Raw genomic sequence first — 13,680 nt, forward strand, 5'->3', positions numbered from 1 at the left:
AGCCTAAGGGTGCCCCATTGTACCAGTACCACATGTTGACAAAGGTCTCCTTCCTCTAACAAATTGCTTGTGTGCCTTTGTGAGAAATCAGACAGCCATGGCTATGTGAGTCTATTTTTGGATTCTGTCTTCCATTCCATTCATCTATGTGCCTCTCCCTCCACCAATACCACACAATCTTAATCACTGTAGCTAGATTATCATCCATGGCACTGGGTAGAGTGACTTCTCACTTTTTCTTCTTTTTATAAAGTATTTTAGCTATTCAAGGTATTTTCCATTCACACACACACACACATGAAATAGTAAGCTTGTTTACAAAAAAAAGTGTTCAGATTTTTATAGGAACTGTGTTAAACCTATAGCTTAACTTTGGGAAGACTGACATCTTCACTGTACTGAGCCTTCTGTTGCCTCTCCATGCATTTAAGTCTTCTTTAATTTCTTTCATGAGCACTTTGTAAATATCATTACACAGATCCGGTGCATGTTTTGTTAAATTAATATCTAAGAGCTTCATTTTCTTTAGAGTGATTGAAAGTGGTACTGTGACTTTAATTTTGGTTTCCACATGTTCACCATTAGCATGTAGAAATACCATTAATTTTTACATGCTGCTCATTTACTTTTATTTTCCTTCTTTGCTTTCTATGGACAGATCAAGTTTACTCATACTGGTTTAAAAGCTGCAATTTTGTTTTTGCTTTGTTTGCCCATAGGGCCATTTCTAGAAACTTTAAATGTTTGTTTTAATAATTTTCACCAGTTTCACTATCGAGCAGGTCAGCAGGTCTCCTCTGGCTGGGATGCCAGTTCTCTCTACCACGCTAGTTAACCACCTTGACAGGAGACTCACCTAGGAATTCATGCTGTCACTCTCCCAATATGTCATGTCCCACTGAGAGTGTTGGGAACACTTGCCTAAAGCACTAATCAGCAGATGGTTCCAGCCCCGGGCCAGGCATCCTCCTACCCCCAAGCAGTCCCACCTACCCTTCCCTGGGTCCTAAGGAGATGAATCCTACAGGCCCCTTCTCCACCACACTTCTTTCCTTGTGTTTCACACAGAGAATTCAGTGGGTCCTGGTGTCCCTTCTGGTCTGTATGCAGCAGCTGTGATCCTGAGAAGCGGGGTGTAATCATAAGTCAAGTTTTCTTGTACCGTTGACTGATCTGTGCTGTACTGCTTTTTGTTTTTATTGTTTCTTTTCTTTTCTTTCTTTTTTTGGCTATACCCTGCGACTTGCAGGATCTTAGTTCCCTGACCAGGGAATGAACCTGGGCCACTGTAGTGAAAGCTGAGTCCTAACCGCTGGACCCCTAGGAAACTCTCTGTGCTGAACTTTCTTTATATTCATTGGCCCTGAGGATCATGGCACCTACCCAAGTAGATAAGGTCTTTAAAGACCATCTGGTCAGTGCCTTTCAACCCTAGTCACACATTAAAATGAGACCTGAGGAGTTCTAAAAATATCAGTGTCTTAGTTCCCCATCTAAATCATCTAAATCAGAATCTCTGCAGGTGAAATTGGATGGATGTGTCTTTGAAAGCCCCCTAGGGGATTCAAAAGTACAGTGAAGGTTGACAACCACCACTGTCAAGCTAATCTTCATTTTACTAATGCCCAGAAAACAGAAGTGACTTGCCTGAGGCATACATAGAGTTAGACTAATCTGATGACTTTAGACTAATTCTTTTGGCTTTATCTCACCACTATCCCTTTTCATTGGATGCATCCTAACTTACTTCTGTGTCTCACTCAGGTACGCCTATAAGGCCAGGTCAAGACAGAGCTTCTTCTTTATTGATTGTGTGACACTGTTCTTAAACAGCTTCACAACTTATAGTGTGAGCTCATTCTGGACTCAACCAACCCCTCTGGGTCTCTGGCTCCTCATCACACCAGGCCAATGCTGGCCTCCATAGCCAGCAGGAAGAGAGGGGGACAGCCAGATGGAAGTCAGACCTAGTTTGGGTCTTGGCTTCACAAAGCAAAACTTCCTGAACCTGTTTCTTCCCCTACAATATGAGCTGCAATCTCTACCTTCAGAGGTGGGTTTACTCTGGATCAGGACCCCTGATTCACACAAACTCCTTCCAAAGTCCTAGAAGGGGCTCTCAGTTTTGTAGTCCCATTTTGTATTCTTTTTCATTAAGCAAGCTCTCCTACATGTTACCAGCTTCAGATGCCACAAACCTCGGATACACTCCTTCCTACCCCAGACAGGTGCTGTAGGAGTTAAATAAGACTCTGTTCATAAAGTGTGGGGCATGCAGGAGATGCTCCAAAAATACTTCCCTCCAGAACAGCCCAGAAAAAGGTTGAAAAGACAGAGCCGTAGCTGGTGTGCTTGCAGCAAGCCCTTTTTAATGTCCAACATCTTGCCATTCAACAATCCAGCCCCTATCCAAGGGTGTCCTCTGGGGTCCAGACACAAGTGACGGGGGATGCTAAGGCACATGGCTCTCAAGAGGGGCCTCCTCTGCTTTGATGTGGCCATAGATCCAATCAAGGTAACGGCTGACTTTGGTGTAAACGCCGTAGTTGTAGAGGCGCCCACAGCCCTCGCCCCAGCTCACCAGGCCCACCAGGAACCAGGTGCCACGGAAGAAGGCAACCATAGGCCCCCCGCTGTCGCCATCACAGGCATCCCTCGAGTCCCCGAGGATACCGGCGCACAGCATGTTCTCAGAGATCTTGTTTTCCATGGCGTGGACGCATGCATTGTACGGGACCACGGGGACCTTGATGAAGTTGAGGACGAAGGTGCGGTTTTTCTTGACCTCATCACGGTAGCCCCAGCCTGTCACCACAGTCTCCTGGCCGACCTGGGTGAGCTTGCGCTCAGAGAGGCCACTATCTGGGAGGCAGATGGGCACAATGGTCTGCGAAAGAGTGGCAGGCTGGGCCAGGCGCAGCAGGGCGATGTCATTGTCACTCGTGCTCTTCGTATAGTTAGGGTGGATGATGACCTCCTTGATGTCCAGGTCTACCTCCCAGCTCTCCCAGCGCCGCATGTCATACTCCCCTGCAGGGCAGAGGGGCTGTCAGAGTGAGCCTGAGGAAACTTCCTTCCCCAGGGGCCCCGATGAAGCGAGCAGGACTGCCCTGCTCCTGCAGGCCCTCGTGGATAGCAGGGAATGGGTCCACAGTCGGAGTGGTCACCATGCATGCCTGGCAGGCCCTGGGACACAGGGCTATCCCTCAGGTCCCTATCAAAGTTAACAGCCCATGAGTGTCCATCCTAAAGGGGCAAACACTGGTCTGAATTCAGGACTGGCTCAGAGATGCAGCAGTGAGGCTTGGGCAGTGACCAGCAGTGGGCAGTCAGCAGGGAAGCTTCCTGGAAACCTGGGACATAGACCAGAACCTCAAAGAGAAAATGGGGTGCCTGCTGAGGTGGGGGAGGGCAGGAACAGCAGGACCCAGAGAAGGAGGGCCAGCTAGACACAGGCTCTAACCAGGGAAGAAAGATCTAGATCACACACAAGACACAAGGTCTTCTCAGGCAAAGCAGATGGCTCCTGGTAAGTGGGGGTGGGGCTCTTATTCCAAGCCCAGCCCCACGGGAGGCCACTGGCCTTTGGTTGTGCTGGACATAATGGCAGAGAGTGAGGGTCTGGTCAGTCATTCTCAATACATATCTTTTTCCTTCTTTTTGCATGATGGTTGGAGTGAGAGCCCCACCCGCAGGAATTGATAGAGTGGGGCCCAGGCTCGGGGAGCCCTGGGCTGTTGCAGGAGAGCAACTGGCTACTGTGGCAGATGCCAGGGTCCCAACGGCACAGTCGGTCCCTGTCAATCTGTGTGAAGCGTGGCCCTGAGACCAGGCCCTGTGGATACCTTCTGGGTCTCTGCACCCAAGGATGCTGTAGATACATACACACAGCCTGCTCCACACAGTGAGAGTGAAGACACAAGTATGTGTGTAACCCCCTCACTTGCAAACACACAAACGTAAACACCTGGCCACCAGATTCAAAGAGAACCCCTTATGTGCAAACCGAGCCTGTGTCATGGTGTCTAAAATCCCACCATGGGAGGGGCGGGCTGGGAGCACATAGCCCTCTTCCCACCAGATGCCTTCTGCGTGGGTTCAAGCCCCCCAGAGACCAGGCTCCCCAAACCCAGCCACCCTCCCGCCTGCTTCCAGCCCGCACCGAGCCTGACGATGAGCTTCTTGCGGTTCTCCAAGCAGTGGGCCACCGTTAGCACCCAGGAGATGTGGATTAGTACTGCCCCACAGACCAGCTTCTTCTTGGAGTCCAGCAGCACTGCCTGGAAGGTGGGGGGTGGGGGGGGGCAGTGACATCACAACACAACTTTCTGACAGCTCCACTCAGGCCTCCGGGGTCTTGGCACAGCCCCAGGTATGGTTCTCAAGCTCAACGCACTGGCTGCATAAGTAGGTCTTTCCTGGGTTCCCTGGTCACACAAGCATGGACTTTTGGGCACTTTCTCCTCTGCACATTTGATAGAGTTTGCCTGTTCCAGGGTGTCTCCCCACGTTTGCCCATGCTGTTCCTATAATCACCCTCAGCAGCATGCAGAGAGTTCTTCCTAGCCTTGATGGCTAAGGCTGGGCCTTGAGTCCTCTGGGTAGCCTTTGAGGCCCCTGGGAGGCCTTGGGGGTCCCCCTCCAGGTTTCTTCAACCCCTGTCCTACCAGCCATCCCAGCTCTGGTCCCATTGGGTTGCTGTGTGTTTAGGATCCTGACCCTCCTGGGGGTGTGAGATCCCCAAGACCTACCAGTCCCCAGGTTATTGATCTCTGGGGACCCTAATCCCCAGTGCCTGGGAGTCAGACATCAGGTTAAGTGTGAGTTTCCATGGGGAAGCTGGAGAGGGACTCAGGGGTCAACCCTCCCTCCTAGCCTTTTGCTATGCAAACACTGTTCCCCTCAGCCAGGCCGGTGCCTGGAACACCACCAGCACAGCATTATCTCTCCAGCTGCTTTTAAAGCTATACTTCTTCCTGCTTGCTCCACCCCAGATCCTGCGCCCACTCCACCCTGCCCAACTGCCCCTCTCTCATCAGGTTAGCGCCGTCTTTCCCTGGGACCCTCTACCCTTAGCACTGCCTCCCCCACCCCAAGCAAAGGCTCACTTCCCTCCCCACTGGTGCCTCCAGAACAGGAACTGGGCTCAGTGACCCCTGACCCAGATGGTGAGCTGCAGCCGCTCCTCTCACCTGCCAGGGGCTCTCCCCCCATCCAGCCTCCTGCCCGTTGACAATCCGTGGGCCCAGCTGGTCTTTTTGCTCTACTTGATTTGTGTCACGTTTCAAGGTCTTGCGTTTCTTCTCCATTCGCTTCCCTAGCCTCCCACAAGGGAACGTCACTGAAGGCAGAAGAAAGCAGCTGAGTGCCTGCCAGGCACTGCTCCCAAGACTGCCCCCCATGTCTGTCCACCTCCTGCCAGCAGCCTCATTTGCTGCCTTGTAGGATAAATGATGCTTAGACACATAGTTTTATCAAATTGCACAGCCCCTCAGGTCAGTCAGCCAGTTAACAAACAGTGCCACTTAATGGCAAGAGTCAGGCCAAGCAGCATCTCTACCCAGTGGCCTGGCCTTGGGGTCGCTTGTTCAAGTTCTAGGGGTTCAGTGCACCCCAGGGCTGTTGGGAGTAATCCCTGGGACGCATGGTGAGGTCTCATGCTGGGATGTTACCGAGCTCCTAACAGAGGTAAGAACTTATGGGCAGGAGCAGGTGGGCACTCCTGGAGAGCCTCAGAGTGGCTCTGAGCACAGTTGTGAGGTCCTCTGCCAGGAGGAGAGAGCACAGAGCAGAACCGAGGCCAGGGCCCTTCACACTGGGCTGAGAGATTCAGACTGGCAGGAGCAAGGGGAAGCCACCAGCAGGGAGACTGGACAGTGACAGAAAATGGAGATGAGACAACAGCAACAAAATTCCAGAAGCTGAGGGACATGGCGACTGACTTGGTTGTCTGAGAAAGCTGAAACCTCAGCCAGGAGTAGGAGATGCAGCAGCAGGCGGCTTAGCCCCAGAGACGCCCAGGAAGCCTCCATGTGTGACTGAGGAAGCTGTGCAGGTAGCATGGCAGGAGTGTTGAGAGTTTGTCAGAGAAACTGCTAGAGCCCTAGGCTTCTGTCTCGACCCCTCATCAGTGACCTGACTCTCCTCTCTGACCCCCACAGAAGAACCTAGGTGTACTCTCTGAAGAGGGGGAACCAGAGATTGTGAGCTCAGGACTCAACGGAGACGCCACAGGAAAGACTGACACTCACGGCTGACCAGAGGAAGTCACGCAGACACCTGCAGACCCGGCAAATGCAGCTCCTCCCCCCTGCACCCCCACAAGGGGCTGCAAGCCAGGCTGGGACCACCCTCGCATGAGTTCGGATGGTTCCTCTCAGAAAATGGCCGAAAGACCTAAGAATCTGGGCAACAGGGTTCTGTCAGTGACTTGAGCCTTCAGATGGTCTCATAGAAAAGCCCACTGGCCAACAGGCTCACCAGGCTTTTCTTTGAAACTCCCTGTGACTCTAATTACTTCAAAAGAAAAAGTTAGATTTTCTGTTGTGGTTTTTTTTTTTTTTTTTTTTTTCAGTAAAAGGACTGGCCTATAAGTCGTGGTAAGTTCCCCGAAAGAAGAACACAGAATCAAAGAGATGGAAAATAGAAAGATCGTAAAACTAGAAAATCAGCCCAGGGGAAAGAGATCTGATTAGAAGATGCAGAAACAGAGAACAGAGAACGCAGGAAGGTCAAGCCATCAAGGAAAAGACTAAAGAAATGTTCCTAGAAGTGGAAGATGTGAATTTCCACATGAAAAAGGAGCTACACAGTGAATGAAAGATCCACACTGAGGAACAACCTGTTGAAATTCGTGTTAAGAGTTGCCAAACTCCGAGTGTTGTGTAAGTATATAACTCTGATAGAAATTAAAATGTATAAAGAGGAAAACAGAAAACAAGGTTGCTCTCTCTCTTCAGAGAAGCCAGAGGTAAAGGGGGATATAAAGCCATCCAAGATGGTGGCTCAGCTGGTGAAGAATCTGCCTGCGCATGCAGGAGACGCAAGAGACTCCGGTTCACCGCCTGGGTTGGGAAGATCCCCAGGAGAAGGAAGTAGCAACTCGCTCCAGTATTCTTGCCTGGAAAACTCCAGGGACAGAGGAGCCTGGTGGGCTACAGTCCATGCGGTCGCAGAGTCAGGCACGACTGAGCACACACACGATAGATGTGGAGGGTGCTGGAGGCGTGCCCTCTACATCCGCTCAGCCGAGGAGCTTCCTCTGTGCTCCTGCCCCAGGAGGCGTCCCCAGGGTGAGCGGTGGCGCCCGGAGAAAGGTGGGCAAGCGAAGGAAAGAGCGGGGAGGACACCCGCGACACCCGTCGGGGACACGCTCCTTCTCCCATCTCCCTTGCCCAGGCCTCAGCCCGGTGGCTCGCTCGCCGGCCGGGGATCCCGCGCGGTCCCCATTGAGGGAGCTCACCCTTGGCCTCGCAGAGCTGGTGGTCGTCCTCCAGCCGGTAGCCGGGCGCGCAGCTGCAGTGGCGCCGGCCCTCCTCCTCCCTGCAGTAGTGCGCGCAGCCGCCGTTGTCCGCCGAGCAGTTGGAGAAGCGCACCTCTGGGCAGACACGGAGGAGGGCGCCACCGGGGCGCGGTGGCTCTAAGCGCCCGGCCGGCTCCGGGCCCGGGAGGTCCCCGCCCCGCCGCCCGCGCCCCCTCACCGTGCAGGCAGAAGCGGCCCTCCCAGCCCTCCGCGCAGTCGCAGCGGAAGCCGCCCAGGCCATCGATGCACTTGCCGCGTCCGCAGCATGGGAGTTCGCACGGGCTCCCTGAGGGCCGGTGCTCGCACTGGTCCCCGTCTGCGACGAGGGGTGAAGAGGGCGTCACCCGGGCCGCCGGCCCGCTCCCGGTTCCCCCAGCGACCCAGAGACCCCCGAGGGGCACAGGTGTGGCGGCCCGAGGTCTGGAGCGCACTCACCGCTATACTTGGACCAGAAGGCCACCTGCGGAGAGAAGGGGCGGCATCAGGGGCCATCAGCCCACCTGTGTAAATGGGGAGCCCCTGGGATCCCTCCCCGGGCTGGCCCAGGTCCAGCAGGGCAGCATCTAAAGGGGCAGGGGAGCGATTATCCCATACAAGGAGGGGTCAAGACCCTCAGCCGGGGAGGAGCGGGGCCGGGGGTTGGGGGCGGGTAGGCAGCTGTATCCTGAGAAATGCCAGGCTCCTCCTTGCCTCTGGCCATCTCCACCTCACATCCCATACCTGACCCCCGTGCCCTGGAAGTTTGCTCTGGGTGCTGGCTGCCACCAAAGCAGCCACTGCAGCAGAAGGGACCCAGAAGCTCCCCCACCCTTGACTGCCTGCTCTGTCTCTTTGCAGCCCCCTCCCTCCTTTCTCAACCTGTCTGGTCTCCCTGAGGGGTTGTGCTCAGAGCTGAGTGATCCCAGGATGTTGTAGGTGAGACACAGCTTGCTAGTTCAAGAAGTCTGCTTTTGTAACCAGGTTTGGGCTTCCCTGGTGACTCAGTTGGTAAAAAAAATCTGCCAGGAATTCAGGAGACCCAGGTACGATCCCTGGGTCAGGAAGATCCCCTGGAGAAGGAAATGGCAACCCACTCCAATATTTTTGCCTGGAAAACCCCATGGACAGAGGAGCCTGGCGGGCTACAGTTCATGGGATCAAAAGAGTTGGACGTGACTTAGTGACTGAACCATCGTCCTGGTGGCACTTCTGCTGTCCTGGTGGCACTTCTGCTGCTGGGCTGGGACCACCATTCCCTGAGATGGGCTTGATGGTGCTGGGCTTGATGCCCAGGCCACAAGCCCCCCTTCTGGAGACCCGGGTTAGGTGGGTGTGATGTGCCCAGGCCATGCCTGCAGAAAGCCATCTAGGCGTCTGCAGAGGAGGCCATCTGAGGAAAGAGTCCATGGGAATCTAGTCAAGGAGGTGGTGGAGAAGGGCAAGAGAAGAAGCCACCCAGAGTTCCCCCTTCAGCCCTGAAAGCCCTGGATGGGAGCGCATGCCTACAGACAGCTTGAGGGGCCCCCAGGTGGTGGCACAACCCCCAGGTCCTAGAAGCTAAAGTGAGCTCTTGAAGCTGGAGGGGGTCTGAGCCTTCTATCAGGAAGCTACCTCTCTTAACAAGTGCACCCTACTGACTCAGGGTCTCCACCAGGAAGCTCTGGGGGCCAAAGAGGACAGACCCTTTCCTTAGATCCCATGAGCAACCAGATTTCACTCCTGGAGAATCTGAGGCACAGAGTGAGTGTGTGTGCAGAGACATCAGAGGCTTGGGTCACCCGATGAGCAGGTGCAGCGTGGAAGCAGAGGTGGTGGCCTTTTGGTCACAGGGAGAGAGGAGGGGAGGCAGTGGTGGCCAGTTGTCGGTGAACTGTGACTGAACTGCCTCCAGTGGAACTGAGTGGGAATCCCAGCCCAAAGCTTCCCCAGACTCTTCATGCTCATTGCAGAGTTCTGTTTCTTGGACCTGTGTGCCCTGACCAAGATCTTAAGGCTATTTACTCTGTGGCTGCACCCCCGGCAAGCTGGGAGTGTAAGGGACTGGTGTCCATTGCAGAGTTCTGTTTCTTGGACCTGTGTGCCCTGACCAAGATCTTAAGGCTATTTACTCTGTGGCTGCACCCCCGGCAAGCTGGGAGTGTAAGGGACTGGTGTCCACTGCCCCCCCCCAAGGGCCCCAGGCTGCTCCTCCAGGTCCCACCCCTGAGCCTCATGCTCTACACCCAGTCGGGCGGCCTTACTGTGTCTTCCTTGTTTTGGAAAATCTCCCGAGCTTCCTCGAAATCACAGACCTCCTCTGAGCACTCACGCTCCACGCTGCCGGGCCGCAGCTCCTCCAGGAAGGAGTTGGCACGTTTGCGGATCCGCAGCACTTGGTGGGCACGCTGGCTGCTGGAGAACACTGAGTCTGGGATGGGGATGGGGAGCTGACTTTGGTGGGGGGACTGCCATGAGGGGCCCCCACTGGGGAGAGACCCTGGGGAGGTTTGCATCTTGGGTCCCCTCCTCCTCTGCTCTTCTCCTTCTCCCGAAGTAGGTGACAAGTCATCTGAGGATAGGACACTGACCATTCAGGGTGCGTGCGCTAAGACAGGCAGACCTTCGGAACCCAACCCAATCTCCATGTGACCTTGAGCCAGCCTTTACCTCTCTTCACTTTGGTTTATTCATCAAAAACCAAGGATGAGATAATCATGTAAAACACGTAGCACAGTGCCCGGCGCAGAAATGAGCAGCCAGTGACCAATGCCATGTGCTACTGCCATCACTGGGCTTCCCTGGTAGCTCAGCTGGTAAAGAACCCGTCTGTAGTGCAGGAGACCCCGGTTCCATTCCTGGGTCAGGAAGATCCCCTGGCCAAGGGAAAAGCAACCTACTCCAGTATTGTGTTCTGGAGAACTCCACAGACAGAGGAGCCTGGCAGGTTATAGTCCGTGGGGTCACAAAGAGTCTGAGGCTACTGAGCGACTTTCACTGCTCTCGGTATTGTTCAAGTGCAGAGTTAAGTGGGCCTCATTGTCCTCCATGTACCCCTTGTGGCACCCAGTCTTGACTGCCTCCCTGCAGCCTCCCTGCCCTCCCCTCCCCCCGCCATGATGAATTCCCCGTGCCCTGCCCCTTGGGTGGGAACACCTGAGCAGCAGTGCTGCCACCCAGGGAGCACCACCATATCCCCCAGGTTCTGAAAGGTGTCTGCCTTGGATGCAGGGGGATAGCTGGGGTGGAGGGACCAAGCTGGGGAGTGTGGAAGAGAGGCTCCAGGATGCCGTGGCCTGGAAGGGCATCCTCAGGGAAGGAAGATGTGCTGGAACTGAGTCTGGCCTTAGGAGACACATGGACCAGGGGTGGGGGTGGGGAGGAAGGCACCCCAGGCAGACCAGCTGCTCAAGAAGAGGCAGAAATGTAGGAAACAGCCTGTTGTGACTCCAGGGGATGGGGGAATGACCCACCTAATAACCCAGGTAGCTCACTTCCCCCACAGGCCTCCCCTCCCCCTGCATTCTGGCCTCCGGTTCTCGGCTGACCAGGCGAGCAGCTGGGGCAGGGCAGCAGATGAGAATTTTAGGAGGAGAGGCTGCCCTGGGGTGGTATGGGTGGCAGCTGGGCCTGGAGTTTACAGTTGAGGGAGTGAGTAGTGGAGAGGGAAAGCGGGGGGACTGTGTGACCACCCCCCCCACCCCCGCCCCGGGGAGGAGGAAGGGCGTGCCCCCAGGGGGCACCAGCTCAGTCCTCAGGCCCCGGGTGCCCTGCTGCTTCTGCCCCCAGTCAGGTCCTCCCTGCTCATCTCACCTCACCCTGAGGCTCAGAGGAGGTGGCGAAAGGTATGAAGAGGGTGCCAGGGAGCGGGGAAGGGGAGCACGGCCTTACCGGGAGGAGCTGGTGTGCTGGAAATTCCCCAGACGGTCACGAACAGTAAGAGGCTTGTAAGCTGCCACATTCTGAAGCTGCAGCCACCTGTCTGAGGAGGACTTCTGAGCTTCCAGCAGCCCCACTGGCCCCCACTCCACCCACCGCCACCCCCTCCCCCCACCGTGGGCGCTGAGTGAACAAGCCTCCCGTGCACGCTCGCGCGCGCTCGTGTGTGTGTGTGTGTGTGTGTGCGCGCGCGCGCGCGCTGGTAGCCAAGGCAGAAGCTGGGGTCAGGGGTCCCTGGTCACTATTCCATCCGCTTCTCTATACAGAGCTAAGGTCACACGACCTGAGTCTGCAGGGTGAAGAGAGGAAGTGGGAGGGGCAGCAACCTGGTGAAGATCAAAGGGGTTGGCACAGAAGGGTTTGTGCCCTCCCCTGATGAGGGTCTGGGGGTGGCGCCTCTGCCGATCTACAGGCCAGGCCAAGACTAATAACTAACATTTATTGGACACTCATGGTGCCTTTCAAGCCATTTGTACCTGGTTCAGAGGGCGGGTCACCAAGTCAGAGCGAATCCCAGCTCCAGGACAGGGTTGCTGGGCAAGACCCCTCACTGCTCCTCGGTCTCCTCGTTTGTAAAAGGGATGGGAAAACTGTATTTCTGCCTTATATGGTTCTTGTGAGAATTAAACGAGTTAATCTACATAAAGCTGTTGAATAGGTTTGCGAATAGCAAATGCTCAGTAAGCACGGGCTCCTATTATCTCAGCTAAGGCTCACCACCACTCAAGAGGTAGGTGTTCACGGTGTCACCCCATTTCCCAGAGCGGGGATTGAGGCTCACAGGAGAGAAGTCACTCATCAGACACTCCCAACCAGCAAGCGGAAGAGCTAGTGCTCTAGCTCAGGCCCGCGTGGCTCCAGGCCTGGAACTTCAACCCCCGCCCCAAACCACCAGGCGCGCCCCAAGGCCACAGACATAGCACTCCAGGCCAGAAACCTAGGTGCCCCACTGCCCCCCAGGCTGAGGGGGTGCCCCGCCAGCACCCCCTCCCTGCTGACCTCCCACCTTCGCTGACTCCCTCTGAGGCTAGTTCTGACTTTTGTTTAAAGGGTTTAGAAGTAGAGGTGGGGGTGGGGCGGGCACCCCGGGGCTCCAGGCTGCCTCTGGTGATGGCGCTGAGGTCTGGAGGCCCTCGGCCAGCTCCCGCCTCCCTCAGAGTCTGCGAAGAAGGCCCCTGGGAACCATGGCACCCAAGCCCGAGGAAGGCCAACCAGAGCTTTGGCCTGGCTGCTGGCAGAACTGCGACTTCCTTACGCCAAGCTCCAGCCAGCTTCTCAAACCTTGGTGAGAAGCTCTCACCGTCAGGCCAGCTCACCCTCCTCCAGCCCCTGTCACAGACCTGCCTCGAAGGGGACTTACTGGGGTGGGCCACGGAGAAACTGCAAGGCTGCCCTCCTGACGCCATGACAGCTTGGAACTTGAGTTAATCCATAACCACAAATATTTACTTGGCCCTCGGTGCAGAGGCCTCCCTCTCCACAGATAAACAAACAAGCTCCCAGCTGAGGACAGCCCTGTTTGCCCCAAGCCCCCTCTGCCCCAGCAGTGGGAGGGAGGTGAGGGGCAGGCACCTCAGGTGTGGCCTCATTTTAACCTCATAGTAGCTGGCCAAAGGAGGGAGCCTGTCCCCTTTTGGCAGGTGAGGACATTTTTACCCAGTGATATTGCTGTTTGCCTCAGATCAGCACAACTGATACTGTTATTTCACCAACTCTAAGATGCCATTGGGCTTCCCAGGTGGCGCTAGTGGTAAAACACACACACACACACACACAAACCTGCCAATGCAGGAGACATAAGAGATGCGGGTTTGATCCCTGGGTTGGGAATATCCCCTGAAGAAGGATTTGGCAACCTACTCCAGTATCCTTGCCTGGAGAACCCCATGGTGGGCTACAGTCCATAGGGTCACAAAGAGTCAGACACAACCGAGCAACTTAGCATGTAGGCAGGATGCCATTAGTTATAAGATGCATCTATTTTATGTGTCAGCATAAAAGAAACATTGCTAATTACTCAATGGCCTGCCATCCTGATAACATCATGATATGATGTAAAAACAGTAAAAGATTTGCCTCTCAGGGTCTCTACCACATGGGTGCCAATACTCGGCTAAACCCTCACCTCCAGCAGCTCCTACAACTGCCACTCTCTCCTACCACACACAACTGCACACCACTATTTCCATAACCTCAATTTTGCAGATGTGGACACTCAGAAATCTTTTGTCATTGGGCCAAATTCACGGAGCCAGTAAATGGCA

At 55.0% G+C, this 13,680-nt stretch overlaps 1 protein-coding gene across 4 annotated transcripts; it reads right to left on the reverse strand.

The window, feature by feature from the left end:
• Positions 1-2,344: 2,344 nt before the first annotated feature.
• On the reverse strand, positions 2,345-12,853 carry PROC (protein C, inactivator of coagulation factors Va and VIIIa). 4 transcript variants are annotated; one of them, XM_043460295.1, is made up of 10 exons: positions 12,777-12,834; positions 11,893-11,981; positions 11,369-11,459; positions 9,742-9,908; positions 7,958-7,982; positions 7,701-7,838; positions 7,463-7,597; positions 5,193-5,341; positions 4,163-4,280; positions 2,345-3,030 (listed from the first exon to the last, which is right to left on the reverse strand). In XM_043460295.1, exons 1-10 carry the CDS (start codon positions 12,820-12,822, stop codon positions 2,453-2,455), a joined length of 1,536 nt encoding a protein of 511 aa, XP_043316230.1. In that variant the 5' UTR covers positions 12,823-12,834; the 3' UTR covers positions 2,345-2,452. The 4 variants fall into 4 exon arrangements, with proteins under 4 accessions (XP_043316230.1, XP_043316232.1, XP_043316231.1 ...); XM_043460297.1 differs by lacking the exon at positions 11,893-11,981 and having other exon boundaries at positions 12,777-12,853; XM_043460296.1 differs by lacking the exon at positions 11,893-11,981 and having other exon boundaries at positions 11,369-11,455; positions 12,777-12,845.
• Positions 12,854-13,680: the final 827 nt, after the last annotated feature.

This window comes from Cervus canadensis, unplaced genomic scaffold (assembly GCF_019320065.1).
Source record: "Cervus canadensis isolate Bull #8, Minnesota unplaced genomic scaffold, ASM1932006v1 Scaffold_122, whole genome shotgun sequence".
Taxonomy (NCBI): Eukaryota; Metazoa; Chordata; class Mammalia; order Artiodactyla; family Cervidae; genus Cervus; species Cervus canadensis.